General features: G+C 38.0%; 1 protein-coding gene across 1 annotated transcript in view; it reads left to right on the forward strand.

Moving 5' to 3' along the window:
• ITPRID1 (ITPR interacting domain containing 1) overlaps nucleotides 1-16,272 on the forward strand; it is a 77,559-nt gene that overhangs the window by 32,970 nt on the left and 28,317 nt on the right. The window contains 4 exon segments of the mRNA XM_033055564.1: nucleotides 3,399-3,485; nucleotides 4,057-4,254; nucleotides 8,931-9,103; nucleotides 9,106-9,210. Coding sequence (XP_032911455.1) covers nucleotides 3,399-3,485; nucleotides 4,057-4,254; nucleotides 8,931-9,103; nucleotides 9,106-9,210 — 563 coding nt within the window.

Here is a 16,272-nt window from a genome sequence, read left to right on the forward strand (position 1 = left end):
AAGACAGAACATCAGAACATCAATCATAATTTCTAATAAGGACTGCTTAACTATAAAATATCAAGCACTACAGATCTCAGTCTGGGCTGGGGGGAGCTATTGGGAGAATGTGATATAATGGATAAAGTGTGTATTTTTTTTCTCATGAGGCCTTCAACTAAAAAGTCCCACACTGACCTTCTTTACAGGCATGATTTCATTTTCTTCTGCTGAAGGAGTAGAGACTTCTAAGATGGTTTTGCAATGTACTCTGGAAGTTCTGGTGTGAGATTATTAGGTGACTGTAATTCTACTTGACCTAAATGCAAAACTTCTCACTTGTTCTCACCTACTTTCCTGATCTGTTAAACACAGAGAATTTAAAGAATTTTTTTTTAATAGGAAAGGAACCAGAAGCTTAAGTCACTTCACAGCTCTTCATGTCCGCAGGAGAATATTTTTGAAGCCCAAAATATAATTTATCAGTCTTTCCATATCTACACTTTCTGTTTATTGGGTTCTCAAGCAGAAGATGCGGTTCAACAATCTGTGATTTAATCTTGTCTTCTGCTAATAAGAGATTACTAAGGCTAAAATGTCTTATCTTCCCTCAAGTATATGAGGCCACATTTTGGTTAGCAAATGCATACTTAGATGTTCAGTGAAGAGTCCCAATTAGCACCACAGTTGGTTTAAAAAGCATTTTTTATATGCGTTCATTAGGTTTTTTGACAGATTTCTAAAGGGCATTATTTCCCCCAAAGTATCTTCCAGTTTGGTAGTGAGATTCAGTCTTTCTAGTTTTGGGAACAAAATACTTACACAGACCAGGAAACATAAATACCGTGCCCTCCCCATTTCTATTTCTGTGGTGTCTTGAATGTGGGGAAAACAAACTCTAATAAATGTCAGCCTCTCTAAGGAGAAACTTGTGATGAGAGTCTTCTCATTGGAAAAAAAGCTGGAGACTAACCATGAGTGAAATGACCTGTCTTGCACTACCCAGAGATGTAAACTTTGTCCAAGTCATGAGGTGGACACGGGGTCCTGAGAAGTTTATTACCACTTAACAGATTGGATGGCTTAGTCTTGGTAGCAGTACACTGGCATGCTCTCGCCCCACAGAAGTACAGGACAAGTCAACTTACTTTGGCCTACAACAAAAGCTATTTAAGGTGCCACAGCCTGCGTTTACCTGATTTTAGAGTACAGCCACACCAGCTACTGCCTTCCCAATCCATCATGTTCCACTCATTTGATTTTTTGGTGACTTACTACTGCCTGTATCGCCTTTAAACACAACATCATTAAAATAATCATTAAATTCTTTACTTAACGCCCTAGCCAGTGTTTCACAGTGCTAGGTTTTTATTTTGCAACGTTTGTGTTCATTGAGTCCTGGCAATGTGAGATATTGAGGAAATCACATCAGCAGCCAGTTTGTGGTAGAATGTTCTCTTACAGAGAGGAGTATGTATGTGCTGCTAGGGGGAAAATTGCATTAATTCTCACTTTCTCATCTTATTTTTTACATTTTCAAGGATTTTATAGTGAATTGGTAGCTTCTGTTGGCACATGAGTAGGAAATAGCATACAACTAGCAGTTGATTCTGATTCAAAATATGCTCAGTTTTCTGCAAGAAAGTCTGTTTCATGTTACTACACAAATTACAGAATGCCAGTAACCTTTATGTTCTCAATTTGGATGGATATCTCTTTACTGAATAAGCCAGAAGAAGTTCTTGGTAGAATTTACGAGCAGAAGAATAATCCTCTGAAAGGATGTTTTCTCCTTCTATACTGAGACAATTTTGTTAAGTAGAAGACAAAACTTCAAAAGTTTTTCTTCTCTATTTATTTTTATAGATAAAAAAAGCCCCTAGGGTTTATCTTACAGAATTCAGGTATCTTCTGCTCCTCATAGGCAAATGTTACCCCAAATTTCAGAAGATCAACAAGTGTGTTATTTCAGTGTTAGAATAGGAAGTTACAACTACAAGCACTGCATATTTTCATCTAATTTATTCCTATCTCATCCTCATGAGATGTTCAAATATATACCTTACAGCTCACAGGTATAGCACACTTGGAGTCCACTAAACACTGTCATAAGTTCTTGACATATATTTTCTCCTCCAGAAACTCTTGCAAGTATTCAGCATCTGTCACTACTCTCAAACTCTCATAGTGTATAGTGCTAAGTCCAGGGAAATCAATATTCACAAATATTCACAAAATTTTGAATTTACTTGACAAACTATTGTACCAAAAAATCATACCTGTATATGTTGGAATGACACTATAAAGCAATATATGATAATTTCCTATTTTAAAAAATCCCCTTTTTTATTTTAAAAAAGGGGGATTGAAATTTATTTTAATAAAATTTGCTTTCTATATATCTTCAGTGGTTCTGCAGCACATGGTGGAACCCAATTCATGGTGCCTACTCTTAAATATAGGGGCTTAGAGTGTACTGCTATTGATTCATGACACGTAAAGGTACTTATTTTCCCTTTCTTGTTGACATGTATTGCATTATTCTATGATTAAACTACACTTTGAGTTTTCCACAGTGATATTGTTTGGCAACTTTGTCACTCAGGCTAAAATTTTTCCTTATTTCATTAAATCAGTCTTTTGGTCTTTTCTCTAATTTGACAGATTTCTATTTTGAGGGGGAAACTGTAAGAAAAATAAATTATTTTTAGTTCTTCTTTGCAGTTTCCTTCTTTCAAACTTATATCAACAAATTAGTTCAAAAATCTGCATATTCCTCAAGGCCTGTTTCATATATGGGCTGATGGAAAACCTGCAAAGAAATTATCAATGCAATGCTTCCACTCTATATAAACATTTGCTACTGATCTTGATAGGTGTGTGCATGCTAAACTTCATTTTGGGCATGATAAAACTTGTTGACAAAGACTGCTGTGGTGTGGGATATTCCTTTTACAGTGTGAGGGCTCTGAAAAGCAGTTATTTCTGTACAGATTAGCAAATGCAGACACAATAAAGTGAAGAACAGAATCATTCTCAGATGCTACTCCTGTTGCTGCAACTCATTGTGCCTTGTGTCTCCAAAACTTTGTTATGAGCAATTATATCTTTTGAAGTAGGTGGCTAGAGAAACTATACTCACTAAAGGTTCCCCAAAGATTCACCATCTGTCAAAAGTGAGCTGCTCTGCCACCTTTATAATTAACTGGTATCTTACACCTACACTCTCACACCTACTGTAACATACTGTTCTTGAGAATAAGGGTATTGCCTCACTCATATCAACTCCTCTTCTAAGACATTGCAATTATGTATCATAATAAACCAAGACAAAATGCAAATGTTTATTCTAGAAAAAAATAATGACATCCCAGAGGAGTACATAAGTAAACATATTTCATTGCTTTCTTACCAACCAGGTCCCTTCTAGAGTTTTCAGAAAGTCCAGTTATGTCAAGCTGCAAGAATCTCAGCTTTTCCCACACGCTCACTGGTCCATCCCAAAGGTTAGTTATATCCATATATTACGAGTAAGGAATACAAGTTATTAACCTGTCAAGACATCAACAAATGTGAGTACAATTTTAAATAAGCAGTCAAGACCTTAATGCTTTAAAAGCCATGTACTGGTTTATTTGAACAAGATCAAAATAATCTTCTCAGTAATAGTTATCTGATCTCAAGCAAATTCGTAAAAAATCAAAACCTACCTGAAGCTACAGCAGGCTTTGGATCCTCTGGAAGGTAAAAGGCTGAGAGACCTTATGGCAGCTGCAGCATGTCTTGTCTGTGTTGTGTCTATAGCAAAAGGAGCCTGCAGAACTGTGAACCCACACCTTTTATTAATGTCCTACTTGCTAAACTATCTAAATGTAATGTCAGCAGATTATTCTGGGGAGAGGAACATATATTAATCTTTTAGCAACATGACTCAAAATGCAAAGCGACTACTTCCACTTCAGCAATTGTCCCCACAAGAGGGGAAAAGAAGGGAAGATAATTATTAAAAACAAGACCATATGATAGCTAAGTGGTACAAAGACAGTAGTGTAAATAATCTTAATGTTTCCACCACAGCATGACTGAATGGCTGGTGCTCTGGGAAAAGGATCCAGTGGAGATTCTGCTTGATTTGGGGTTTGGTACAGAAGAACCTGATGTCCTTACAAAAATCCCTCCTCGATTCCTCAGTGGTGTTTCTGTAGCAAAAGGATTTGACATCCAAGCCTTTTTGGAAGCTCAGAAGAAGCAGATGGATATTGAGACACCAAACCTATATGGTAAGGAGAAACATTCTGGCAAAAGGAGAAGTTTTAGCCATAAATATTGTGGGAATTGAGAAGATAGAGAATAAGAGGCTTATGAAAGAAAACTCATGAGAAAGACATTTTTAGGAGACATTGAGGAACCTCATGCCACCCTTTGTGGCAATGATACTTCCTGATATGACTGTTTAGCTCTGCTCAGCTATGGATTCTGATTTATGTGCTGAAGCTACCAGCTTGTGGCATTTTAAAACAAAACTGCATGTCCTCTGTAAGACCTACCCCACAACCAGAGACAGTCCTTGGTATTGCAGAGGCTGCAGAATTAAATGTGCCTATTGGCTCAGCCACTTCACCAGCAGTACATTAGTATGTGCCCACCGTCACTGCTGACCTAAGTCAATAGAGAAGATAGAGAATACAGCCACCCCAGACGTGGGCCTACGTTCCCGTTTACCCTTGGTGGATTCCTTTCACAGGACAATGTTCAGAGCAGATAACAAGATATTAGCTTCCCACGACTAGAGGTGCCAGGCCTTGTGCATTAGACCCTAACTAGAACCTAAGAGTTTTGTGGTTCAAATATGCACTAAGGGTAGATGAGGATCATATTTTAAGTACAACAAGTTCCTTGTTCTAATTGCACCAATTAAAGCACACAGTCTTGACTTTTATTAGTTTAGACGCTTTTAGTTCTTGTTTTGTGTATTTTTCTAATGAGAAATGAATACATGGTCTTCACCCTGAAGATATTTTTGCATTAAAACAGCATTGTTAATCTGCTGGTATATCATGCATCTGAAAAGTCCCTTTTTGACATGATATTCCTAAAAGTTGTGGCATGGGATACCCAGATGGCTCTTGAAATCTTCTGTTTACTGAAGATGCTCAGTGAAGCAGGATCTCTTATACAGCCCATGTATTGTTGTGTAGAAATGCACCAAGAAAGAAGATGGAATGAGAATTGAAAGTGAAATGTCAAAGCTTTGAGAAAAATGTGTTCCCCCCTCCTCCCCCCATCAAGCCCCTCTCCTTTTATAGCAAGGCCCATGCACACATTTCAATATTTACAGCAAACTGATACATCAAACAGGTTTCTCAGTTCCCACTTTATTTCTTTCCTTAGAGAGAGGGAAGAGAGGGATCTGAGCTCCTGGGAATGAGTGGATGGAGATGTATATAATGAGAGGATTCTTAAATGGATAAGAAATTGGTTGGATAGATGAATCCAGAGGGTAGTAGTCAATGTCTCATAGTCCCGAGGGACTCTGGGATCCAGTGCACCTTCAGCAAATTTGCAGATGATGCCAAGCTGAGTGGTGCAGCTGACACACCCGAAGAACAGGATGTTATCCAGGAGAACCTGGACAAACTCAATAAGTGGTCTTATGGGAATCTCATGGAGTTTAATAAAACTCAGTGGAAGACGCTTCCTCTGGGTCAGCGTCCATGGCTGGAGGATGAAAAGATCAAGAACAGCCCTGAAACAATAGGGGAGGTGTTGATGGATGACGCTGAACAGGACCCAACATCAGTCACCCTTTTAATTTCTCAACCAGGTCCAAAAGAAATTATTATTCCCATCATTTGAAATTGGTGAAAAATTTACCTCATTAGAAGTGGTATTAGTGACTTCCTAACTGAAGAAATAGTCACTTAACAGTCAGAAAATTTAAGTGAAAAGGGATTATATTTCTAAATATGTTGATCCCCAAATTCTTTGAAAACTTCAAGTTTCTGAACATCGCAGTTCAGAAATGTTGAAATGTTTCAATCTGATGCTTAATAATATAAAAAACCCAACCCACCATATCTTAGTATCATCTTTTTTATAATGCCCTATATAAATCTTCTTGGGGCATTGTGTCTTGTTTCTGTTGATTTTTCACACTCATTTCTGGCTGCTGCAAACCCCTCTCTAGAACAGTTCAAGTCTCACCACTCTCTGTGAGATGAGTATATTAGATATTCTCCATGATACATTGCCATCCTGTGAATACCACAGGTTAGTTAGAACAGAGGAAATACACGTCATCCACTCCTAAAAGAGGAAGGAAATGTAAATTGCTAAATGCAGTCTCTGAAGTACAGCTTTGATTCAAGCAAAGGAGGTATTGCCAAGACTTGAGTTTAAACAATCTAGAGAAACCAATATATTTTAATATATGACAAAGTAGACAATGCTGAAATTTAATTTTTACTTCTCCTAAGAAAACTCGAACAATTTCAGATGTCTTGATTTTCCCACTGAAAAGTTATTTTTTTTTCAAATGCTGCCATTTACTGTGAAAAAAACCTTATTGACTGAAAGTTTTTTGCTGGCTCTGGAAATGTTCTGTGCTTCTTCAATTCATTGTGTGCCTACTGAAGACTTTCTAAATCTTTCACATAGATAATTACATCGGCCTGTGCAATACCAGATCTAAGGAAGGAGGAACAAAACAAAGTTTCACCTTCTAAATTATAAAATGGTTTATCACAAAGTCATTAGAAACCCTATAAAAAACCAGATGCTATTGAAGATTGATTGATCCTATTTACAGCATGACCATTTGCTTTTTTGGCTGAAGTTTCTAGTGAAAATGATCCCATGTTTATGTAATTTAACATGTTATCTGTGTTGCCATTTTAGATTAATTTGCAGGAATTAAAGAGACCTTTTTAGCCTCTTGTTTATTTCAGGTGCAATACTTGGAGACTATAGAAAGGAAGGAACTGCTTGCTTGGAGAGAAATAGCCCATGAAACAAGGCTATCCTGGCATAGTTTTTTCATGACCTGAGTATTTATTACATTGCACATGAGTTAGGTGCTTATTTTTATGTTGTTTATTTATAATTTATGTTCAGTTTGCTATTTAGTTGTCTCAAGCTCTTTGAAATAATTTACAAAGTCTAAGCAGTGGGTAAAAAATTTCAAATCACAGCAAATTTTGTCCTAGGTCAAATCAAAGAATGACTGAACTGCTCTGCCACTGCCAGTCAAAGGAGATTAGCACTTGGCATGCTTATGGTGCAATGTAGTGGGACCCAGAAGGAAATACTGGGGATAAAATATGATTTATATGGAGAGCATGTGGTCGTAAAATGGATGTACAAAACAAAAAATTATTTATTCTGAGACCCAAAAGCAAATGGAAATTATACAACACTGTGTAACACATAGTATTGATCAGATCAGATAGATCAGATAACTCTGTTAAACGGTATCAAGGGAACCTTTTTTTTAAAGTGGCCAAGTTTTCCTCCAACATTAAAATATAGGCAGGGGCAAAACAGAAAGGAGTATTCTTGAAATACAGTAATTATCAGGAGTTACATATCATGGTGTTTGTCCTCAGTGGACCAACCCACATCCATGTTAAATATCCTCGCATTGACTAATTGTCAGTGAAGCAGTATAGGTTTCTCTCTTTTTCGGTCCCTCTTGGTATTTGCCAGGACCGGAGAGTGCTAACATGTAGCTATCTCTCAGAAACCCATATTTCATCAGCTGAGAAAGACCGGAGGCCACACTTGACGATTTCCACACTAGTTTATTTCATGCGAAAGGGGGTCAGGCAGGATTCTCTCAGAACAAAGGGCAGACACCTATATTTATAGATTCAGGAAGGATCCAACTACAACCAATAGAAGTTTATACAAAGAACAGAAACTGACCAATTGCACATCCTAATTTCTAACCAATTATCTTCCGAAGTGTTAGGAGAGTGACCAAATTCCTAAGGCATCTGGCTCAGCCTTGGTATCTAGGATACCTTATCTATTACAGCAAGTTCCAAGGGCCAGGAGAAGATGGCTTTGGAGAAATTGTATCATCCACAAAGCAGCTTTACCAGCACCCTTCATGCCAACTGCATAGAGATAATGTGGCTGCTCTCTAAGTGAAACAACAACCAAGAAAGTTAGCATTTTGCCATCTACTGTCCTCAATTAATCTCTCAAGGAAGGAGAAGCTGTGGTGACATATTTCTTGCCTCAGGAGATAGCTACTGACACAACATGCAAGAAATGTGGTGTGTTCTACTGTATAAATAGCTTCCTAGTACTGTAGTGAGGGAGATCTCCAAGATATTTAGATAAAACATTATTGGTTTATCTATATATATACTGTATTACAGAAAAAATGCCCCAGAAATGACAGGAGGTTAGTACAATGAAAAAAAATTTGGAACTTCTATACAACAACAGCTATGAGTTTCTGGGGGAGAAGTGTTTTGCTTTGTTCTCCTATGAAAATGAGAACATAGCTTTTGCCATCAATTTTCATTAGTTTATGACTATGTTTTACAGCTTTCCTGGACAGCTGGCAGCTGTAAATTTTTCAGGTCAGACTTACATAACTTTCATTATGATTTTTAATATGTCGTGAAACATGACATTCAAGTCTGTCCAAGCCAACTGGAGAATTTCAGGCTGGATTCTGTAACCTTTTTTCATAGAGAGCACTACTTAGCTGAACTTGACCCAATTAATTCAACATTGCATAATTTTCTGATATAAAGAACTGCATACTGATGTCTCTATGTAATCTGAACTGGCCCTTTGGAAGCAAATGGAAAAATGTAGCCATTTTTGAATGAAATAATTAGTATGTGTCTCAGTCAGGACAAGTTTGAATAATCATTGTACCTGATTATTTAAAATTAAGAGTTTTAATAACCATGTTACCTCCCATTCTGCCAAACTTATGAACGTTTTCAACAGCTGGAAGTACTTGACCATGTAGTCAGTGCCATCTCATCTTTGCTGACCCATGTCAATACCAAACAGACCAAAGCACAGAACACTGGCAGGGGGGACACTAGTCGGATGGATGCTGCAAAACTCAGATCTGCCATCACACACTTGAAATGGAAACAACAAGTCAGTTCCTGTCAAGGGCTTCTCAGCAACCAATGCTACTCAGTCCAGACACACATTTTGCATGTATTAAATTGGACTGTCTGACACATCAACAAGTTCCTGGTAACAAATGTGCCTTAGTGTATCCTATATCCAAGTGCCCACCAATGCCATCAGAGAGGGTTTCATTGCACCCAGCTACAGAACAGCCTCACAGTTCTGCATGCAAGGTGCCTCCTATAAACAAACTGAAAAAGGAGTCTCTATTTCTGGTGGTCCACATGCTCAAGTGGTAATGTTAATTTTGAAATTTATCTCCATTCTCTTTACAGCAGAAGTTTGGATTCCCTTTTTCGGGATGGAAGCTAGAGCAAATGTTTTCAACAAACACCATGCAGCAGCATTATGGGGAAAATGAGTAGAATTCATCGTACTCATTGGGGGTTTGATAATTTTAAATTGTCTTTGTGTTGGAATATTGTCAAAGAAGTCACGATTGAAGTTACTGAGATAGGATTCATTCAATCGGTACTATATTGTAAGATGTCAATGTTTTTATGCAGTGCTAGGTGTTGGGTGTTTTTATGGAAGGAAGTTGCAGGGACACTGATACATATAGTAAATAATATTTTTGTAGATCCAGTCATTAACCAGCATTGATCCTTTTTTTCTATGTTTCTTTTTTCCCTTGAGCTCATTTCCCAGTGTGCTTTTTCAGAAGGTTGCATGGCAAAATTAGCCTTACTTTATAGCAGTGCTTGAAATAACCTATCACTCCGTAAACTGAACATACTATATCCCAAATAAAGCATTGGGAAAGTTTAGGCTGAGGTGGTAGCATTCTTCTCAAGGAAAAGATATTTATCTTTTCAAGTCCTTCCAAAAGTGTATTTTTCTGTGATTAGGTTGGTGCAGCTTTTGTCTCAGTACAGCTGAGAGTTGGAGGACAAACCTAATTATCAGCTTCGGTGGGAAATAAGAGTGTTCCTTTACAGATCTGCAACACTGCAAATTTATAGTTCTGGAGCAACCTCTATGTCTTTCTAAAGCACTTAGCATGCTGAACTTGCAGCTCCATGGCTAGAAGTTCACACAAAAGTGAGGGCACTGACAGAGCACTAAACACAGGTGATCATAAAATACTGAGTTTGATGTCTAACGCATTTTGGTAAATGCTGAATTCTCAAATTAGATAGGGTTAGGTTACTGTTTAACTTCTGAGTATTCTCTACCATATCATTACATTAAGACCATGTGCTGTTTTAAACCGTGAGGCCACCTAAATTTTTAGTCTGGAAATGGCCACTAACAAATATGCGAGGAACAGAAGAGTCACATATAGAATGATCATTCTCGCTTAATCCAGCCTTTGAAAATGAAAATTGGAGACCCCTTAAGCTACAGACTGCATGGAGAACATACTCAACATCAATGTTAATATGTTACTTGTATCTAATAGATCCCCTCCTCTCTGAAATTATTTTTCTGAAGGAGTTTATGCAGCACCATGACATGATATACTCATTGATATTATGAAAAATCAAATGGGTCTAGAGAAAAAAATTCTAACCTTACATATACTCTTTAAGAAATATATTTTCTAGGTTTATTCTGCTAAGCAATTTATTTTTCTTAGAGACATTTCTCTGAGGTTGTTCGAACAATATTATTAGTGTATTATAACCTTTATGAATTGATTGCTTTGACCAAGGCTTGGAAGGGTTCTGGGACTATTTTAAAGAGAAGAATACAAAAAGACAACCATCTGAAAGATGTTATGTTTTCACCTTGAAACACCCAGATTTATTTTTTAGTTTGTTTTTTGCTTTTGCTCCTAAAATTCCCAATATTAAAAATCATTGCCAACAGTAAGAATTCTTCCTCCTTTCTTTTCAGATTCAGATTTTTAGGATCAAACTCTATGTGGAAATGCTCCTGACACCCCTTCAGCTGAGTGTTAAGAAGTAATTTGTCTATTTTTATTTTTAAAAATACAAATATCTTCCTATCTAGTTACTTTTAAAGTTTAGCCGAACAATGCATTTTCCCTCCCTGCTCCCATCATCTCTGGCATTTGAATGCATCATTCCAGACATGATTGTCTAGATAATAAGACTTGCTAAATCATAGGGCTGTAAAATATACTTAGCTTGCCAAGGAGACTTGAGGAGCGCACACGAAAAGGGTATATCTCATATGCACAGCTGTGAGCGTGCAGGATCCCAGTCTGATGCTTTAAGCCGACCTCTCTACTCTTCCAAGCAACACTAAAGCTGTGCTTCTGCTTGGTGAATTATTTGTCAGGCTCAGGTGATGCTTTATACACCAACTCTCATATCCTTATAATATAGGAGACTGAAGACAGTAGCCCTGCAGCTCTTCTGTGCTCAAACAGGACCATTCAACCAGAGCTCTGGTGGCAACATGGCCTCTATCCCATGATCTGCATCTACTGTATCACACAGACTATCAGCATGTGAGCTGACATAGCAGCGAATCATGAGTTAGAAAATAAATTACTTGAGGAGCCTATGAAAGGATGAAAGGTATTGCTGTTGGACCAGGTGTCACACTATCTATTTGGAGTAATCTGAGTTCAGATCCTGAGAAGCATTTGCTATCAGGGATGGTGGTATTTGGGAAATGGCTGTTCAGACTCCAAAGCAGGTAAGTCATTACTTTCTAGAGACTGTTCCTATCCAGTGGTTAGAGAAGGACTGGTAGATCTCAGATTTTTTTTTACTGGGATATAAATTTAGTGTGAAAGAGCTAGTAACTAGCAAGGGACAAAGGTGGGCTACATCATATTACTTTTGTGGAACCTGCACAAATAATACAGCAACCCAAGTTCCTACGCAGGTATCTGTCCTAGTTTAAAAGACAAGTGTCTGCCAAGGAAAGTGGGAACCTTCCTGGAATGGAAAAGATGATTCACTCCCTTCAAATTATTATAACTTTGAAATTATGGGGCTTTCTCAAGATGTGAGAGAAGGAGTTCTTTATTAGTTCTTTACTAGAATATATACAAGCACACGCACACACACACATGCACACACACATATACCTACATACATATATATGCAACATACATATATATATATGCAGCAACAACAACAACAAAAACAACCAAAACAAAACAAAATCCCAGAAAAGCCCGGTAACAGCCGTTTCCTGCCTGTCAAGCAATTTCCTCTTTGGTATAATTACAAACACAACCATGTCCCCTCCAAGCCAGGCAAAGACAGAACCACTCCCAGCTAAGAAACTACCAAAACCACAGTGCTTTGCCCCTCAGCAAGCCAGTGTCCAACCCATGCCCTCCTCCCTTGAAGCTTTTCAGTGGAATGCAAGGGTCATTGGACTGTTCTTCTGTATTTTAGTTGCCCATCATTCATTCCTCATGCCCCACTCTGCTCCAGTTTCAACTGCTCTTTCTTTGCAAAGGCCTCTTTTTCAGGTAACAAATGGGAGAAAATTCGCTGGGAAAACCAAACTTACAAGAATATCTAAAAAAAATTCAGGTATCCACTGGTGCTGGGCATTCATAGGTGCGGCTGTCTAGAGTGGCAGCTGTGTTTGCAGGAGTGGAATCATGAACCTGTTGAAGTGAGGCAGGGCCAATGTTTTTATCAAAATGTGTGCAGTTTTCTTGATAAGTGCTAGAGCTCAAGAAAGGTGATGGAATAGAATAATTAATTATTCAGTTCTGAAGTGTTTATTTGTGTTTTCAAATTATCTGTACTGATATTTGCTGTTTTCCTGAGGAGTTGATGGTGGTGGTGTCATGTTTACCTGTATACAGGATTGCATACCTATGTTTTTCAATTGCTCTTGCCACATATTTTGTCTTTTTGCATGTGTCCAGCTTGTGGTTTCATCAGCCTTTGAGGCTCAATATTGCTGTTCAGATTTGTCACCTGAGTTACATGAGGTTACTTTGGTTTTGTTTTCAGATGAATGTCTTGATGTTCATGAACAAAGATGTGAACTCAGTAGTCTTGCTCATAGAAGTAACAGCAAAAATAATAGCAATTCCCCAGGACTGGTGAAACGGAAAACACCATTTGGATAAACCTTCAGTAATAAATTAAAAGACAAGAATGTGGACATGGACCAATGGGTAAAAATTTTAAAAATGCAACCATACAAATACAAATGCTTTTTTGCATTCTTTGTCCATCTCTGAAAAATGACTGTGCTATTTAATTAAAGTGATCAACCAAAATTATACAAGTGAACTGAACTTATATAAGATTTATGCCTTTGTAGAACCATATTATTTAGACTTCTTTTTAAACACCAAAATTTTTCTCTATCTTCTCTGTTGTTTTAGAGTCATTGATGTTTTGTCTAAATTTAAAGTGGAGATTTCCAGCTTTTTAAACAGGCTTTTTTCATATTCTTTGTCTTTTTCTCTCTGCTATTGAATGCCATACTCAAAGAAGTCTTTCTGCGACTTCAACTTGCTGTGTGTCATGGAAATAGTCTAAAAATTTTCACTTGTGAATGTAATTTTATAAGTGAATAATACCTAGCTTTTAAGAACGTTCCTATTAAATTCAGCAGGATGTGGCTCAGACCCATAAGAGGAGTCCTCAGAATAGGAACAACTGGGAAATAGAGTTTATAAGGAACCTACACAAAGAAAATCTCAGCTCCCACAGCGCATGCGTGAATTTATATCTGGCCTCCAAATCCCCTAGGGCACAGGCTGCTATTTTTCAAATCTTATGCAGTGCCTGACACCATAAGGGTCCACTCTCATTTGGCTGTGGGCTATCTTGGAAAGGGTGTGAGTAATGATAAAGATGTGAGAGCCTGACATGACCCTGCTGAAATGAGAACTTACCTGAGTGAAAGTGTGAAGTGACCAACATGAGAAGAAATACAGATAGACAGGAACAGACTGCTTTGCCTGGATGAAGCATATTAGAGAAGACTCTTAGAAGTACTTGTCCTAGTGGTATTATTCCTTGGCTTCGTAGCCTGGCCTCAATTTTAGTCCAATTGCTTAATTTTCTACATTCCCCACGGAAGCAAATTCCCTCACTGCAGTGTGTCTTCTTTATATTTCTCCATAATGTAGAGTCTGGCTGTTTAACTGCAGTAGACTTTATGACAAGGCTTTTTCCCCCTCTTTCTTGGCAGAATACCGAGACTTAATTTTAAAAGGCACTCAAACCTTCAAACATCCCTGAATGACTTACAGGAAAAGCAGAGTGTTTACTAACTCTGTTTTTAAAAATATGACGATTTTTTTTATTAGGCAATTTTATCATTGTTATAAATAAGTAATTGTACTGGGGAGAAGGGATAATCCTTATTTAATTAAATTCATCTATACTCCCAGGTTGGCAGCAACCACACATATGTGAGACTAATACCCACAGCCTGCCAGTATGCATGTGCAATTAAAAATTCACTCTACAGTAGCACTGGCAGTTTAGTGTTGCTTTTGGCATTTACAAATTCTTTTATTTTGTGACTTTTTTTTTACCATACACATATGCTGGAGCAGATGTTGCTTATTTGTTGTTTATTCAAATCTGTAGGCTCTGGCAGCAAACTCCATTGTTCTGTAATGAAGCTTTATTCACTGTCCTGTATTAGGACCCAGCAAATGCATGATGGGCAGAGCTAACTCTCAGCAGGAGCTACAGTTATTGTCCTTACTTATTGGCTGTTTATACGCTAGAGCTCGCAGTTAAGAAGGCTGGCTGGGCAGGGTATGGGGCTAGATGCTATATGCAGGGAAGAAATACTTGACTCCATGCACTGTATCTTTGCCCTGATGAGGTGTGGGCTTGCATGTAAACTCAACAGTTGCAGAGGTTTTGCATTCAGCACCTGAAAAATAGAGCTGTTCTCCCCCTCTACATCCTCTCTCCTTGTTTTCCCCCTTCCACCCCTGCTGCTCCTTCTTTTTTTCAATTACCCTTTGTGAAGTACTGAGTATAACTAAAGGATGTTTCAATGTTGCTCACCCCATTAACTCAGTGTGTGCCTGAAAATTCATTAACAGCAGCTCCTATCAGGGAGGAATGGGAAGTCAGTGTTATTTGTGTGTGTGTGTGTGTGTTGTAGTCACCCACTCCCTCTTGCTCCTTGCTTACTTGTCTCTCAATCTGCTGGGCAACCATGCGCTGGAAAGGCAGCAATTCCTGTACAGCGCTGACCCAAGGGGACACATTGTTACCAGGCACTCCAGTGCCAACAGAAACTCATTAGGTTGCTGGAAGAGCCCTTGGTAGCCCAAGAGGTAATCAATCAGGCAAGTAACCGCCTCTATTTGGCTCACTGTGACATGGTATCTTGTGATATATCTTGTCCCAACTAGTGGTGCTGGGGATTACATACATATGGTTTTTGCAGCAGCTGGGAATGTCCCAGCTTCCCCACATGCTGAGCTCCTGTGACTTACCAAGCAGCAATTTTTTCAATTATCACACCTTCACTCTTCCTACTCGCCAGTTTCTCTGATGGTTTGGCACCATTGCAATACTCACAGAATTCAATTGGTATTTCTCTGAAGCGACTGAGTACCAAGAATGTGAATTCTATTATCCATTATACATTGTAAATTCTGCCTGTAGTTGAAGGAGCAACATTTTCAAAAGTATAAGAAGAAAAGATATGTATATTTTTCATGCTTTAAAGATTACAGGGTTTTCCATGTGCCTTTCTCTGGTTTCAATATTAAGAAGTGAACAGCTGTTTCATATTTCATATTTTTGTAGTGCCAACATAACACGGTTTTTCTTCATGTATAACACAGTGACTTTTAGTTTTAAGTATATATTAAAGAAAAGGGAAAGGCAAAGAGACAGACAACGGGAAGACTTGCTAAATCTGTAGTCATAATTTGGGAGCCTTAACTTAAAAATGTTTTACAACTATTCTTGTGTTGATACCACCTGGCATTTACATTAAAATTTGTCATTGGTTAATAAAAACAGTCTCCAAATTCTCCCTTCATAAAATGAATAAAATTATGAATAATAAACTTATAATAGATAAATCCCTCTTTGCAGCACTAGTATCTCCTGCAGTTGACCTAGCACAATGTAGACATACACCTTCCTTAGCTGCTTTGTGTTGCCTCCACTTGTTTTATGATGCCACAGCCTGTATTTTCCCCCTCTTATACACATGAACCATGTAAAGACCTTCTTCTCTCATGCTTCT

The sequence above is a fragment of the Catharus ustulatus genome, chromosome 1, assembly GCF_009819885.2.
Source record: "Catharus ustulatus isolate bCatUst1 chromosome 1, bCatUst1.pri.v2, whole genome shotgun sequence".
NCBI lineage: Eukaryota > Metazoa > Chordata > Aves > Passeriformes > Turdidae > Catharus > Catharus ustulatus.